Source organism: Laetiporus sulphureus, assembly GCF_001632365.1.
Source record: "Laetiporus sulphureus 93-53 unplaced genomic scaffold LAESUscaffold_101, whole genome shotgun sequence".
Lineage (NCBI taxonomy): Eukaryota > Fungi > Basidiomycota > Agaricomycetes > Polyporales > Laetiporaceae > Laetiporus > Laetiporus sulphureus.
The window spans coordinates 23,473-37,987 of record NW_024468610.1 but is presented as its reverse complement, the minus strand read 5'-3'; the positions used below and the strand labels follow the sequence as shown (position 1 = coordinate 37,987).

The 14,515-nt window shown below is 51.5% G+C and overlaps 9 protein-coding genes across 9 annotated transcripts; 5 read left to right on the top strand and 4 right to left on the bottom strand.

Annotated features, from left to right (window-relative positions):
• Positions 1–589: 589 nt before the first annotated feature.
• LAESUDRAFT_667317 (uncharacterized protein) lies at positions 590–1,441 on the top strand (the record flags this gene model as incomplete). The annotated part of the gene is made up of 3 exons (XM_040905291.1): positions 590–769; positions 822–1,031; positions 1,130–1,441. Coding segments are annotated over 3 exons (702 nt in total), but the record flags the coding sequence as incomplete, so codon positions are not given.
• Positions 1,442–3,344: 1,903 nt separating this feature from the next.
• On the top strand, positions 3,345–3,828 carry LAESUDRAFT_732776 (uncharacterized protein). Its single transcript, XM_040910303.1, has 2 exons — positions 3,345–3,711; positions 3,784–3,828. Exon 1 carries the CDS (start codon positions 3,364–3,366, stop codon positions 3,517–3,519), a length of 156 nt encoding a protein of 51 aa, XP_040757676.1. The 5' UTR covers positions 3,345–3,363; the 3' UTR covers positions 3,520–3,711; positions 3,784–3,828.
• A 353-nt stretch (positions 3,829–4,181) lies between these two features.
• LAESUDRAFT_732775 (uncharacterized protein) lies at positions 4,182–4,367 on the bottom strand (the record flags this gene model as incomplete). Its single annotated transcript, XM_040910302.1, has 1 exon — positions 4,182–4,367. The coding sequence occupies one exon, from the start codon at positions 4,365–4,367 to the stop codon at positions 4,182–4,184; it is 186 nt and encodes a 61-aa protein (XP_040757675.1).
• A 259-nt stretch (positions 4,368–4,626) lies between these two features.
• LAESUDRAFT_732773 (uncharacterized protein) lies at positions 4,627–6,540 on the top strand. The gene is made up of 3 exons (XM_040910301.1): positions 4,627–5,525; positions 5,580–5,958; positions 6,009–6,540. The coding sequence occupies exons 1-3, from the start codon at positions 5,015–5,017 to the stop codon at positions 6,121–6,123; spliced, it is 1,005 nt and encodes a 334-aa protein (XP_040757674.1). The 5' UTR covers positions 4,627–5,014; the 3' UTR covers positions 6,124–6,540.
• On the bottom strand, positions 6,409–7,090 carry LAESUDRAFT_732772 (uncharacterized protein). The gene is made up of 2 exons (XM_040910300.1): positions 6,623–7,090; positions 6,409–6,539 (listed from the first exon to the last, which is right to left on the bottom strand). Exons 1-2 carry the CDS (start codon positions 6,785–6,787, stop codon positions 6,528–6,530), a joined length of 177 nt encoding a protein of 58 aa, XP_040757673.1. The 5' UTR covers positions 6,788–7,090; the 3' UTR covers positions 6,409–6,527.
• Positions 7,091–7,956: 866 nt separating this feature from the next.
• LAESUDRAFT_667324 (uncharacterized protein) lies at positions 7,957–8,778 on the bottom strand (the record flags this gene model as incomplete). The annotated part of the gene is made up of 4 exons (XM_040905292.1): positions 7,957–8,053; positions 8,108–8,188; positions 8,237–8,604; positions 8,662–8,778. 4 exons carry the CDS (start codon positions 8,776–8,778, stop codon positions 7,957–7,959), a joined length of 663 nt encoding a protein of 220 aa, XP_040757672.1.
• Positions 8,779–9,146: 368 nt separating this feature from the next.
• On the top strand, positions 9,147–12,652 carry LAESUDRAFT_667344 (uncharacterized protein; the record flags this gene model as incomplete). Its single annotated transcript, XM_040905294.1, has 9 exons — positions 9,147–9,353; positions 9,452–9,546; positions 9,599–10,079; positions 10,148–10,202; positions 10,255–11,198; positions 11,248–11,376; positions 11,436–11,713; positions 11,770–11,929; positions 11,987–12,652. The coding sequence occupies 9 exons, from the start codon at positions 9,147–9,149 to the stop codon at positions 12,650–12,652; spliced, it is 3,015 nt and encodes a 1,004-aa protein (XP_040757671.1).
• A 47-nt stretch (positions 12,653–12,699) lies between these two features.
• On the top strand, positions 12,700–13,005 carry LAESUDRAFT_765078 (uncharacterized protein; the record flags this gene model as incomplete). The annotated part of the gene is made up of 1 exon (XM_040913563.1): positions 12,700–13,005. One exon carries the CDS (start codon positions 12,700–12,702, stop codon positions 13,003–13,005), a length of 306 nt encoding a protein of 101 aa, XP_040757670.1.
• A 221-nt stretch (positions 13,006–13,226) lies between these two features.
• Positions 13,227–14,470, bottom strand: LAESUDRAFT_58424 (APC10-domain-containing protein). Its single transcript, XM_040903041.1, has 5 exons — positions 14,145–14,470; positions 13,965–14,088; positions 13,841–13,901; positions 13,601–13,779; positions 13,227–13,536 (listed from the first exon to the last, which is right to left on the bottom strand). The coding sequence occupies exons 1-5, from the start codon at positions 14,227–14,229 to the stop codon at positions 13,296–13,298; spliced, it is 690 nt and encodes a 229-aa protein (XP_040757669.1). The 5' UTR covers positions 14,230–14,470; the 3' UTR covers positions 13,227–13,295.
• Between the last annotated feature and the right edge of the window lie 45 nt (positions 14,471–14,515).

Sequence of the window (14,515 nt, the reverse complement as noted above, 5' to 3'; positions counted from 1 at the left end):
ACATCAGAATCATCTTGTGACCCACCTTCCAGTCGCTCTGCTATTCCAGATGTGAAGAAGGCAGCACATTGGTCCAGTTTCAAGCCACGCACTTCGCTAGGCACCACTTCAGTGCAACCGTCAGTCTTCGATGCTGCAAAGCAGGAGGGTCGAAAACAAGTCCAGACGCAATTAGACTTCGATGTGATGCAGTTTTTTGTCACTGCCGGTATTCCACCGAGCAAGGCAGATCTCCCGGAATGGAAAGCGCTGTGGGCACATGGCAACCGAAACTTCAAGCCGGCGTGTGGCAGCACAATAGAAGATACTCACATTCCCAGAGAAGCCGCGCACATCAAGAAACTCACATTGGAGCTTCTACAAACGCAGCAAAATCTCACATTGTCATTTGATGGTGGAACGACGAAGGCTATTGATTCTGTTTATACTGTGCATATCATCACTGCGGACCGCCGCGTGTTCTTGTGGGAAGGCAATGAGGCTTCTCATGAATCTCATATGGGTGAGCATCTCTATGGTGTTCTCAAATTGGTACGTGAGCTCTCATCCACGCTATGCAACGTCGAAACTCACATCATAGCATTTGCAGGTCATTGAAGCTGTAGGACCTCGCCGCTTTCATGGAATCACGTCAGATAACACGGGTAATACAACCGTAGCGCGTGATCTTAACAAAAAGGACTATGCTTGGATCATTATCTTGCCTGACTCTTGTCACCGAATGAGTTTACTGTGTAAGGACATATCAAAAATCACCTACTTTGAGCTGGTATGCAAATAACACATTGCTTAGCATTGTTACAATCTCAGTCAAATCACAGGTTATCGCGAACATCAAGACGTCAATCAGATACTTCAAGAAGTCTTCTTTTGCGAACGCACATCTTCGTACCTGCAGAAAACAGCTCTGTATTGGGTGTGGTCTGGTTTCTGTGGGAAAGACCCGATTCGCTACCCTGTATCACTCTGGTGAATCACTCCTACATTGTCTTCCAGCAATCTCATCATTATGTAAAGAGAACATCATCTCTGTTCCGGTGAGTAGTGATTTTAAAATATGAAATGACAACTTGCGTACTCATCTGCCGACCAGAAAATCAACAACATCTTCATGACTGGAATTGCTGAGGCCCAATTCAAGTTCAGGCTCGAAGAGTTTGCAACAATCTTGAAGCCGCTTGCAAAGTCGATTACTTGTCTGGAGTCCACTCATTCAACCATATCTGATGTCTACATATTCTGGCTCGCATCTATGGCAGAGTTGCATGCATTCATAACTGAGCCTACAAATAGCCTTGACAATGCCGTGAAAGAAGAGATACGCTGTAACGCAAACCACAGGTTCAAGCAGATGATTGATCATGCACCTGATGACGTCTACCTGACTGGCTTTGTGCTTGATCCACGTGCGTTCTCATTTAAAGATGCTCAGTCCAAATGATCAGGTTATTCTGATACATTGACTTACAGGTTTTCGTGGTGCGAACATCCTCCGTGATCTCAATCCTCTCAAGATCCCGACAATTAAGATACCTTCGCGAATTTCCAACAACTCCGGTCCCAAGGCAAAGTCAGACAATGAGCAGCTTCCTCATACACTTCGTCGTGTTGGCAACTACCTGCTTCGACTGCTGAAGGTGGATAACCAGTCGGGTCAGACGATTGCCGACCTGGAAGCCTTAGATGCAATCCTGAGACTGAAAGAACAAATTGTCAAGTTTATGAAGTCTGCATACCCATTCGATAGACCTTTGCAGCCGACACAGGGACCTCAGCAATGGTGGGAGCGTTTGAACCAAGATCCATCAAATGACGCTCAGCCGCTCGCGGTATGGATACTTGTTTAAATTGACTGTTGATTCAATTGTCAAACTCATGTGTTGCGTGCATAGTACATGGCATATATGCTGTTCTCGCTCACTCCCAATTCAATGAGCGACGAGCGCACTGCATCCCTAATGACCTGGCTAAACAGTGCTCGGCGCAACCGTATGAAGGTTGCGACTTTGGTGCGTACTGTACAGATCAAGCAGTGGTACCGCGACCACAACCAGGTGAGCTATTTAGTGATATTCTGCACCGCGGCATTCTTATTTCCTTACGCAGACTAGGATTGTGCCTCCAATCCGTCCAACTGTCAAATTCCGTGATATTAAGCAAACCCTGTTTACGAAAGAGAAGCGAGGTGACTCCGTGACATCTGATGATGCGAGCACCTCAGATACCAACTCTGATGTTGAGTCTGATGCTGATTCTTGGACTGATGAGGTTGACCCGGATGAGGATGTGGAGGGTGTGGACGTGACGACGAATGTGCTGGATGCAATTTTTCACGCAGATTTGGCATCCCTCGAACTGCGTGACTTTCTATCTGACACACCTCTTCTTGCAGAGCCAAGTACAGCCTCAGGATCCAAGATCATCCCTCCTCTTGCTAGCGGTATCCAGCGCGTTGTGCAGGCCTCCGACTGGGAGATGTAATGATACACTATGTAATGAAATATTATGTAATGATGTTAAAAACTAGTTTAAAACATGCAAAAAAATGTACAAAACTGTCGCCTACGCGGCGCGTACAGTTTAAAACATGTATTAAACCCCCGGGGTAGTTTTTCCCGGAACGCTACAGCGCACGCGAGACTCGCGAGAGTCGCCACCTATCGCCACCGGCACCAGAAGAGCAAGTCCGAGTCGAAGAGCCTTGAAGAGCGAGCGCAAAAGAGAACACTCAAGCCGGGGTAAGACATGGAGGGACAGTACGATGTAAGGCTGGAGAGGTAACAGAAGCAAAGAGGCGCGATACCGTAGCGGCAGGTGGAGAATAAGTGCGGTTCATGGGTACGTCCATGCATTCCTTGGCCTTGAGAGGCAGCTTGTGCTGATGAGCTGCATTCCGCGGGAAGATGAAGCAGATGAATCCGGAGATACGTGCTCGGAGGGACGAATGAAAGTTGCGCGTTCGTCCGGTCTGTCTTTCGTGCGTTCCACGCATCTTGGTGGCATTGATTGATCTCACTCCATCTGTGGTGTTCTGAACCTCTCCGCAGACATATGTTCGATTGAGCGGATGCCTGGCGGTTTGGAAATTCGGAGCACCCTCTCGCCTTTGCTCACAACAATCTCTTTCCTGATCCATTCATCCTAGTGCGGCATCATTTCACGGAGCACGCTTGCCAGAAATGAAGCAAGATACCGACAAAAACGTTTCCGCTCACGGGATGACCGAGAAGCTCTTTGGCAGACCTGACCTACAATTCAGAGATGATACCACTCACGGATCGTTCGCGCTCAGAATCTCGCAAAATTTTGCGATGTCCTTCAGATGAAGCGGTCGTTATCGCTGCAGAAAAGTCAGGAAGCAGGATGGGTGAATCTCTTACCATTCATCTCATCATCGAGTACTTGGCTGCTAATGCTTCCTTTGCCTATGTGAGACGAATCCGCTATACGACGGGATGTCGTACATTCGAAGGCCAGGGTGTATTTCAAGCAGATCAATACTACGTGACTATATCATAGCTGCAGTTGCATCCGATTTACTCCAAGGTTTGTTCGAGTGGATCACGGCCAGATTAGATGCAAGTTGTCTAGATCCGATTCCTGCACGATCAATACTAGTAAGTGTCGGTTCATCGGCATGCAGCAGCAGAGTAACGAGTCGGGAATATTCTGCGGATGACGGAAGAAGGGCATCTCAGCACAATGTACTCGGTGCGTCTCGACTCAAGCTATCATTAGTCGAAGCGCTCTGATTACTTTTTATACTCTATGTGGACATCAAAGTGAGTGGCACCTTCTCGTCTGCTGCCTGCACCGTTACACGCAGCTCAGCTAGGTTCCCATGCACGACCTGGTAGCAACGGTGCCATGTCAGACTCCGATGATCCTGAAGACGCGTTCCTTGCGAGGCTGTTGGGCGTGTCACGGCCTAAAGGCGGTGCTGCATTTAGACGGCCTGCAATTGCAGGATCGATTGCACCGCAAGCAAGCGCTATTGGGAGACTCGGGTCCTGATAACAGGAACCGCTGAGAAATGGACGCTGAGAAGCCAGGCTGAGTGGCTTGGCTGTTCAAGACAGCTGTACATGTGTGCTGCAAGCTCCATGTTCATGGGCAGGTCGTGCAATGTGCAGTGCCTGCCACAGCGACCGTCAATTTCAACATGACATCCTCCGTTCACTCTATGGATAAAGCGGGCGCATTACTCGTACCCACGTCTTGCAGATGCTGTCCATGGTGCGTGTCAGGACGTAGCTGAGAAGGCGAAGGGCACTGACCCTGGAGAAGGCAAGCGACACATGAATGCGATGGTCCAAGATAAGTAGAACATTGTATTGGTCACGGCTAGCACATGTGTAGAGCAACATCGATGTCCGGCGTTCGATAGGAGAATGAATGCAGTTACATCGCTGTGCTGTACTATACGTCCAGATGACATTTCCGGGTGACAGAAGCGAGCACTGTAGGACAGTGCCACAGCCTCTATCGTGATCAAGTAGAGGCTGTGTGGGAAGCGTCCGTCACGTGTTTCACACTGAGTATAAGGAACGACTGTCTTTCTGTACGAAGGCTGAAATTTATGAGCCTAGTTTCACACCTCATCGACATCCTCTGCGAGAGGCCGCCGCGCACATTAGAATTACTCGTCAGCAGCCGCATTAATCGTGTTCTCGGATACTTGCTGATATAACGACACAAGCTCATGGCTGCTCCAGCCCCGCCGATAAATGACCCTCAGCCCCGCCTTCCGCCCGAAATCTGCGAGCGCATCATCGACCATCTCGATACGTTTTGGCGCGATGACGGACAAACTCTGTTGAACTGCGCCCTCGTTTGCTGAGGGTGGTACGCCGAGAGCCGCGCGGTCTATTTCGAGGAGCCCGTGCTCTCCACTCGGAAAAAGGCACTTCTTTGTGTGACGTCGCTGAAGCAGACACCCCTCCTCGGTGCCCGTGTGCGACGCTTACAGATCGGGCCTTTCGAGACAGGTCCGGAGTGGGCATCGGTTCTCGTGATGCTCGCAGGGAAACTTCCAAACCTGGACAAGCTCAACTTCTACTCCGTCAGCTTCGAGCACTGCTCCGTGCACAATACAGCGCTTTGGAGCTTGCAGGAATTCAGTCACATCACATCATTGTGGCTGAGAAATGTGACGTTGCCATCGGCGAGCCCCTTCTTTCAGGTCGTCTCTTCATTTCCTCGTTTGCAGCACCTTCAGTGCCGCTATCTGCACTGGAGCAAATCGAGGTCCTTGGCTCCACTGCCTCAACGCCACCGCATGCCTTTGACGACAGTGACTTCCCTTGAATATGACCTGTCGTGCTTCGAAGGCATTGGACCTATTCTTCTTGGTCTGCTGGATCAAGCTAACCTCAAAACACTCCTCTTAGAGCCAGAAGTCTCTGCGGCGGCTCTTGCTTTCGCCCAAGACATGCTGAACATAGCTGGCAAGAGACTCGAGGAGGCAAAAATCGTCTTCCGGGTACCAAAAGCAGACGTCGGTGGCAGTTCCCCGCCCTTTTTCTGTGAGTACACAAATAAATAGTGTTCCGTGCACAGCATGGCTCATACTTTTCAAGTGCACCCTATCAGCTTTGAAGCAAATGTCAATCTACAGACACTGGACCTTCTCTACGAAAACATGAGTGACATTGCACTGCTTGTCCGGAGTGTGCTGTTGCCTCCGCTCGAGACAATATCATCAAAAAATCTCGACAGCATCCATTTCTACATAAACAACAATTCCGAATGGAAAACAGATGCCTTTCTTAACGCATTTGATCCAGGGGTCTGCGCTCAGATTGATGAGCTTTTGGCTGAGGGACATTTCCCCAAGCTGCGAGACGTGTCTATAGGCGTTCGACTACACAATCCACGGTTGGATGACTCACAGCGTCTTGGGCTTTGCACAGAGATCTGTGCGCGTTTTCCTAAACTGAATGACAAGAACATATTCACGTGCGTCATCCTCGTTTCTTGGATACTTGACCGAACTCACTTGGTTGTAGTCTTCGTTATAACTTCGACAGATTTCCAAGTGATGCTGAGAAGGCTTTGAAGGCGAAACGACTGGCCAATAAGCAGCCTCATCCAACCGAGCAAACCGAGCAAACCGCCGCATAGGCAAATACTGCCTTTGCAGTCATACCATCTTCCCTTCAATCTTCTCTCCCACCGTTTATCCTGGACATGCAGCTCATACGGCCGGCCAAATATTATCCCATCTACCAATTATCCACACTCCAGCCCGAACATCGTACTCTCACCCAACCTTGTCCGCTCTCGTTGCGCCGCTGCCGTGATCTTCGATACGGCATGTCATTGCCGTGTTCACTATGACCTATTGCATACCCGCATCCCATTTTCTCGACAATCACATTTACGCCTCTACCACGGTCATCACGATCACTCGTTCCCTTCCGCGTAATCACTGTCTTCGCAGAGAAGCCTCTTGACTCCCGTATATATCGCATCACTGGCCAGTGTATTCTCGAACGTCCAGCGGCTTCTATCCGAGTCTTGCATACTCAGTGCCGGATGTAAGTACTGCGCCAAAGATAGGACTATCTGTATCTTTCTTGATTTGTACCTATGCGTTTACTATGCGGTTTCGTTCTTATAGGACTACAAATGCAGTGATATCCTCGTGGGATGACTCCCGTTTGGTCGTGGGTTCATGACCCAGTAACGTGCGCAGGAAGTCGAGCAGACCACAAGAGCCGGAAAGGAGGATAGCAGACCCTGCTATTGATAGGCTGTCAGCAATACTCACCCTCAGGGTAATCATGCGCGTATATACTTATCAGTTCAACAAACGACCCAGCCTTTATGGCGGCGTGAATTCACAGAACGCGGGACAATAGCCATTAATCCGACAGTGCTATGTTGGCTATGGAGATAAGAGGAGGATGATGAACGTCCTGGGAAGGGAGTGCATAGTGTTGATTCTGCGTTGAAAAGGCACTTAAGATAGGTGAAGAGGTACATGTCAGATAGCAGGACCTTATATACTCGCGGTGTGCTGCTGAACGCGACGTCACTCGATGGGGCAATCTGACATAACTCTGTAATTCCGTTCAACATGCGCGCAGATCACTTAGGCGGTACGTCGCATCGACTTACCTCGTCAGAGACATCTCGGACGTGGCGGGGCATACCTTGATTGGGAAAGTGCTCCGATGGTTCTTTCGTGCCCTTGCCACTACCGCACACAGGCACCTGGAACAGTCGCATCATACGACTCGTGCAACGCAGGAGAAGAGTGTGGAGAGTGCATGTAGATGCTGCGTAGCCATAACCTTAGCAAGACCGAGTCGATGATGGTGAAGAACCGACGCCCGTAACGGTGATTATCTCGTATGTCTGCGTCTATAAAGCGCTCGTTATCAGGCCCTGGATGCTGTTGTCGCAATCCTGCTAGTGAAACGTCAATCGACAGAAATTTTGGTGTGACACTATTCTCAATGCTCACCTGGCTTTGGAATTCCCTATTTGAAAACTCTCTTGTGCTGCGATGTCGAGTCCGTCTACGTGCGAGACCATAAAACCTGTGAATATCAAGATCAATATGTTCGGCCTCACAATCCTAGTCACGACAATATCGGGAGGTGAAGAATACAGGCGATGGAAAGGTGCTTAAAAGATGGTTAGGAGGCTCGTACAGCGTGGCCGCACTTCGGTTCTATATCCATCGAAATGTGCATGTATCCCAGTATTATAACGAATCGACATGCTATTGAGTGCAGGAGGCGCTGGAATCGAGACGGTATATCTCGGAAGAAACGTTATGGTATACAGACGGCGTGATTTTGGCCACGCTGGCCCGTAGTATCGTCTAGCAGAACAAAGGACGTATGCTTCAAGTCCTCGATCCTCGATCACAACGCCTCGTGCTGTAGTGCCTGATTTGATCTTCTTCCGTCCATCCAATTCGCGCTACCTAATCGTACACTTCAATTATGCCGCTTCGTTAGCCTGTTCGCCCTTCTTCAGCCTCCGGTTCAGACGAGCTTTCGCAGATTTCGATAGAGATCGCAATTGCGGCTGTTGGTACCTAAGCATACAATATTAGCATTTCGGCGACTCTCAAGTAGTGAATGGGACATACGTTGCACCACTGGCCACCAGTTCTGGCAATTGTTGACGGCACAATGTGACCTTCATGAACGCGACTTTGCGTTGTTGAAGGCTATTGTAACGTTATAAGAATGCGATAGTTCAACATGGGTGCACGTACTGTCTTCGTCCTTGCAAAGCAATAGCGAGCGCCATCTGTCTCTGTTCTTCCGATGTTTCTGCGGATATGTCAACCTCGAGCTCGCCAACTTCGTTGTATTGATGCAACCCAGATAGCTTCCCCGCTTCCGAAAGCCCTGGATCCAATGTCTTGAGGTATTCACGCTTTACAATCTCCACAACAGAGACGAGTCTGGGGATCGTTGACATGGATGTATGCATACGCTGTTGCTTCTTCGCCACTGTGGCTGCCTCCGCTTGTCCTTCAGTCTCATCTCCCCCAGTCTCCTGCGCCGCACACTGGCGGTCTGCACCTTTGCTCTTGGCAGCGGGAAGTGTGTGGAAGGTCAGTGGTCGGTCTGGATTTTTCTACGCTGTCGCAAATCAGCATCGGGCAGGAAATTCCCTTCAGCCACGCATACACACCTGGAAGAACTCGAGTGCGAATTCGACCCATGCGCGTATCTTGCCGTGGTTTGTGATCCGGATTTCATGAGATGTTCCGGACGAGACTCCGCCGTCTGTGGGTGTAATGCTTGCCATGTTTTCATCCGCCATGCTCAGACGCGTTGAGGATGTGTTTCGAGTGGCCGAAGAGGTGGTGGTCGACGAGGAAGCGTTGTGGCCTATTTACCGGCTAATTTAGGTTATCAAATCCTATTTCGGCAACCCGCGCCCTCTGTTTAATCCATCCGAATCGAGATCGACTGCTTCAAGTTGGTCGCTGTACCCGACGTCGTGCAGCCCTCATCCGTCGCTGCCTGACTCGTTCTACACAGTCGTGGAAGCAGCGAATACGTTAGCATACACCTACTGTCTACTGTGTGCGTGTACCGCACGCGAATCTCGTCGAATCGTCCGGTCGACCGCCGGCTTCAGTTGCTCTAAAAAGGTCGGACGCCTGCGCCTCGATGCCTCGTCGCACTTTGACTCCCGCGACACCCGTCCCCGCCCCGGCACTCGTCGCTTTGCCCAAAGATCCCGCTCAACTCGCCCTATCTGACCCCGAATGGGCCGCCAACCTCACCCTGCTCAGGCGACAGTGGAAATGGGCCGCTTTCAGCCAATTCTTCTACACCTTCGCTCAATTGCTGGCCATGCCCGACGTCACTTTAGTTGTCAGTGTCTCTTATTCTCATGACGGCTCTTTTGGACCACCGGACTCTTCTGGGGTCGGATGACGAGGCATGGCGCGTTGCTGACGAGTCTTGGATAGGACATCGAGGACGACCTTACGCGAGGAACTGCGTTATACTTGCCTCGGGTGATGCACAGGCTGCTATATACTTTGACCCAGGACAGAAGATTATCGTTCGTGCATTCTCTTTCAAGATGCTCACTTTGCTCATGTTCCTCACGCTAGACTGGATAATTGGCAGACTGTACTACGCAAGCAATACATGAAACGTGATCCGGAGGCCAATCCCATCGGTCCTGAGCCCAAAGCACCCACACGCGAGTCTACTCTCGAGTTGTCAGTTCCTCCGCAGGACAGCGTGAAAGATGGCAGCGTGACCGACACAACTGGGGATGATGCAGCTGTGGCGGAGGGCTTAGAAATGAGCAATGGAGAGGCCAAACACCGGAATGAATCCGACGTGCTCCTTCGCAACGGTGACAGAATTGTCGAGCCGAAACTTGAACCTGCGGAAGACGATCAAGCACTCAAACGAGAAGACATTGTCGAGCTAACTCCGCCGCGGGATGACGGCGAGAGCAAGGACTGGACCGAGTTGCCGATGCTTGCGAAGCTGGACTCCCTGCATCTTCTTATTGAATGGCAATTTCAGAACCCGATGCGAGTTAGATCTATCATGAAAGATGATGACGAGGGAGCGCAGTGGGTGAGTACCTGCATCTCTACGTTATCTGTAGCCTATTCAAGCTATCTTACCTTTTTATATCCTCGTAGCGTATAGAACCGATCGGATATGATGCGAAAACAAACGCATATTGGTTAATTGGCCGTGCGTTGCATATTCGCTCCTAATGTGATCCTGTGTCCTAATGCTTCAGTAGCCGATCGCCTCTGGATTCAAAGAGTGCCGCCGAAGCCTCCAAAAGGTGTGAAACGCAAACGTCCCGCAATAAAGAAGTCGAATGCACCGGCGTCCACCGGCAAAGACGACCAGGAATACGAGTCAGAGGCGGAGGTGTCCCCCAAGCGAAAGCGTACACAGCCGCAACGTGCCATTACAAATGTACGCGCCTCTCGCAGCCGCGCGAAGCGTGCTGCCACGCCGATTGCTGAGCCACAGGAGAACACGGGTCGACGAGGCACTCGCGCCGCCAAGCTGCAGGCGAACAAGAAGCTTGATGTACAAGCAAGGGAGCTTGCAGAGTTCCAGCGTCAAGCAGCTCGACTGGCGGCGGCTAGTAGGTCGAGCGGTCGATCAGCAAGGCAGCACGTCCAGTCGTCTCCGACCAGGCGTTCAAAAAGACCCATGCTGGGTACACGCACGAGCGCAAGGCTGAGAGGGGTTGGAGATAAGGAAGATGATGATGAGTGGCAACAGGTTCCAGAAGAGTGGCTGAAGGAGACTGTGCCGGCGATTGCGACCAGAAGTGCAAGGGGGAAGGGCAAAGAAGGAGAGAGTCAGAAACACATAGAGGAGAGAGAAGTTTTGCAGCCGCCTGCGGAGAAGCTTGCTGAAGAATTGAAGACCGGGCTGGAGAGCGATGCGAGCAGCAGCGAGTTGACAGAGTTATCTGACGACGGTGAAGAGGATGCCGAAGGATCTGTAGACGGCGAGGATGTTCCTGCAGAACCTGAGCCGAAGCCTCCTTCGCAACCCAGCAAGCGACAGGCAAGGTCCAGAAAACGTGCACCTGACGTTATACAAGATGATTCTGAGAAACCTCCTGGACGAAAATTAGAAGAGACCAAGGAACAGGAGCGAGAGCAACAATTGGCCCCAGAAGACATTTTCCCGATACCGAAAGATTTTATAGAGTGGGAATCAGTGAGTACCTTTGCTCCTTTCATACTGCTAGTAGCTAAACAATGGTCAGTTGTGCGTTACGTTAAATGAGTGGGAACATATAGCGGAACGCTTCGCGAGAGCAACTCATTATTTGGAGAAGGCACTATACAAAATGCTGAACCAGAACATAGTGCCGGTGGTGACTGCCGAGCTCAGGGTATGTTGCAATCTGTCTCTTCGTCCTGCGTACTCAGCATTGCGGACTCCCATGCACAGGAAGCGGAGCGTCGGCGAAAAATAGAAGACGCGATTGTCCATCGCAAGCGCTCTTCTCGTATTGCCATTAAAGAAAGTGAGAAAGAGGAAGCTCGTCTGGCTGCGAAGAAGAAAGCAGAGGCGGACGAAAAATTAGCTCGTGCACGGCGGCAAGAAGCTCGGGAGAGGGAGAAAGAGGCCGAGCGGGAAAAGAGGGAGCATGCTAGGGAGCAGCGCAGACTCGAGCGGGAAGAGAGGGAAGCACGGGCACTGGCGAAAGAAGAGAGAGCGCAGCGGAAGTGCGTCTGTTTTCACAGAGAAGCCACGGCAATCACTCACACAGAACCGTACACAGGGCACAAGGCGATGACAGGGCTTCAACATCCACACCTTCTGCCCCCGGTACACATTCAATGGAGCCAGTGCAGCTCAGTAGTGCACCGACAACCAGCGGGATACAGACGCCGAATTGGGTACTGGATTGCGAGATCTGTCACAAGAGCGGCGTCAACCTGGTATGTCTCTAAGCAAATTGGAGTTGGTCGAACAGACTTACCTAATTGTTTGGCAAGGATGACGGCCTGGCGATGGTCTGCTGCAACATTTGCCAGAAGTGGCAACACATTCCCTGCCACGACCTCGCCGATCAACGCGCTGGCCGTCCCAGGAGAAATTGGGAAGTGCAACAGTTCTATTGTCAGAAGTGCCGTGCGAGGACGATGGCGTCTGCGACGTCCCACGGTCCCCCCAGTCATCAACGGTATTCAACATCGCAGGCGTACCCTTCATGGTCACAAGCAACCGACTCCGCCATGCAGACATCGAAAGCGGCTTCAAGCCCTTTCCAGCGGGACATGTACCTGCAGCCGACCTCGGACATGCGATACGTCCCGCGGCAGCCACAGCCTCAGCCGGCGAGGAACGGGATGGACTATCGCTACGAGTCGTATGCGCGGCAAGGCGCACCGGCGCAGACCGCGTATACGCGGACGCAGAACGGGATCACATTCTCCCATTACCAGCCGGAGCAGCGTGCGTTTAACACCATCCACTCGTCACAGGCGCAACTTGCTGCAGCGCAAACGTCGTCGTGGCCGAATGGATTCGCGGCTCCGGGAGGCGTGAATGGTCGATCACCCGAGGCGGCGCCGTTCATGCCTCAGTACGCGCAGGCGAGCACGCCATATGGCGGTGCAAGGCTGCCGACGGCATATCAGGCGCGTTTTTCCCCTCGTTGAGTAGCGAATTTTGGCTTATATAGTTTCAATCGCAGCAGGGGTCACCGATGCCTCAGCATCAGCCATATGGCACTGTCCAAGAACCATTGCCCGGGAATGCGCAGTGGGGAAGGGGAATGAACGGCTATCCGTCTTCCAGTGATAGTGCTACGCGCTCGGCTGCCGAATCCCTAGCGTATCTGCAGGGAGCGACAGCGGGTCAGTCTAACAGTTGGCAGCGCCCAGCGGTCACTTCTCCACACCCGCTTCCGCAGAGTAACGGGGGCGTGTATGTCGATCGCGGATATTCCTCCACGCCGCATGCGGGTCAGTCGCCGATGAACGGCACGCCTCAATACCCTTATCCATCATAAACTCCGAGATGTTGTAGCGGATGCGCGGTTGTAGATTTTTCTGGATAGTGAAAAGGAGAATTGTACCTACATGCCGTGACTTTGAAGCGGTGGTACCAGTAGTATTTATTGCTTACTGCGGCCCATCCTGTAATTACGAGCGTTTTGTGTTGTCTATTAATACGTGGTAATGCGGATACGATTTAGTTATAGTCGTAGACCTCGCTTGGAAGTGTTTTCGATTTCTTTTGGACGTTCGCAATTGGATATATAAATTGTTCAAATTGTTATTACATTCGCCTAGCTCGGTTCTATCGGATACGTTCGTACATCTTGAAGCATGGTGCGACGAAGGGGAACGGATCTTCATTGTCTGAGGAGGTCTCTCTGTGAATGGGGATGAGTGCTGCAAGAAGGTGCGGAAGGGTCTGATCGTGGATCGTCACGCACTCGAATGGTCCGAGGACGCGCAGCCCGCGGACGTGGGTATCCTTGCCGTTCATGTGGTTCGTGAGGATGATCACTTGGATAACGTATGCGTGAATCGGTTTACTGGTGTACCGACCCACAGATGAGCATGCAAGTGTCTGATCCGCATATCGCGAGTCGGACGCACAAACCGTCACCGTCAGGACTCGGCTCGGCAGACACGTCGAACGTGATCCAACCGTCAGGCTTGTCCAAGTGGATGGCTCGCACGTCTTGTAGATCATGGAGCCCCGTTCCGGCACGCACGGCGATGGTCGCTGGGGTGTATGAGTCGTCCGCGGGGAAACTGAGGTATAAACTGAGTTTCTGGGGAAAATGAGTGAGCGATTGTGTGTCACGATTGCTAGCGGATCTGGAGAGTGCGCACTTGAATCGCTACTTTGCGAGGAAATTCGACCGTGATGAAATGCGGTTGGGGTCCATCTGAGCTGCAGTACCGCCATTGGTATCGTTCGAGAGCTAGGCAGAGAATTGGAAATGCTGATGCTTACTGCCAGAACGTGTCTGGGTCGTCATCGCGCAGACATTCAGGGCCGAAACCAAATTTGTACGAGGACACGGACCACTTTGCTAAGTGTCCGATGTCAGGCCATGGCAGAGATGGGGGCTTTCTTCCTACCAGGAGAGATTGAGTTCCCGCGTTGGAAGAGGAAGTGGAGGGTATGGCGTACCAGCATGCATGATGGGTGTGCCATCCGTAGGGAGCTGGGCGACATGGTTGATACCAATGGGGCCTACCGCGCTCACGCTGGTCATTGAGGGTATTTATTTGAGGATGGCTGTTACGTTGAAGAGTTTCTCGCCACGAAACACCACGCGACCAGTGAGATGCGAGCCGTCGCCACTTGATTGAGATGATGGAACGCGTTGAACCTGGTCAAAATGGTAGCGATGCCAGTACGGAGAGTAGGACACGGATGCCAGAGCCAAATATGCTGGGAACGCTGTCGAGAAGAGATAGGGCAAGCTTGTTTGTTAATTCGCAGTTGTGGCCAGTGGCTAACGATTAATTGGGACACACAATGTTGATCCCGATGATCTC

What these genes read in the sequence shown, in the direction of transcription:
- LAESUDRAFT_732773 (XM_040910301.1), top strand. Translation starts at nt 5,015, where the DNA reads ATGCTCGCAGGGAAACTTCCAAACCTGGACAAGCTCAACTTCTACTCC. An exon ending in CAGTTCCCCGCCCTTTTTCT is followed by an intron (nt 5,526 to 5,579) that starts GTGAGTACACAA and finishes ATACTTTTCAAG; the next exon opens with TGCACCCTATCAGCTTTGAA. An exon ending in AATGACAAGAACATATTCAC is followed by an intron (nt 5,959 to 6,008) that starts GTGCGTCATCCT and finishes ACTTGGTTGTAG; the next exon opens with TCTTCGTTATAACTTCGACA.
- LAESUDRAFT_732776 (XM_040910303.1), top strand. Translation starts at nt 3,364, where the DNA reads ATGGGTGAATCTCTTACCATTCATCTCATCATCGAGTACTTGGCTGCT.
- LAESUDRAFT_732772 (XM_040910300.1), bottom strand. Translation starts at nt 6,787, where the DNA reads ATGATTACCCTGAGGGTGAGTATTGCTGACAGCCTATCAATAGCAGGG.
- LAESUDRAFT_58424 (XM_040903041.1), bottom strand. Translation starts at nt 14,229, where the DNA reads ATGACCAGCGTGAGCGCGGTAGGCCCCATTGGTATCAACCATGTCGCC. An exon ending in GACCCAGACACGTTCTGGCA is followed by an intron (nt 13,902 to 13,964) that starts GTAAGCATCAGC and finishes GCGGTACTGCAG; the next exon opens with CTCAGATGGACCCCAACCGC. An exon ending in AGTCCTGACGGTGACGGTTT is followed by an intron (nt 13,537 to 13,600) that starts GTGCGTCCGACT and finishes TCGGTACACCAG; the next exon opens with TAAACCGATTCACGCATACG.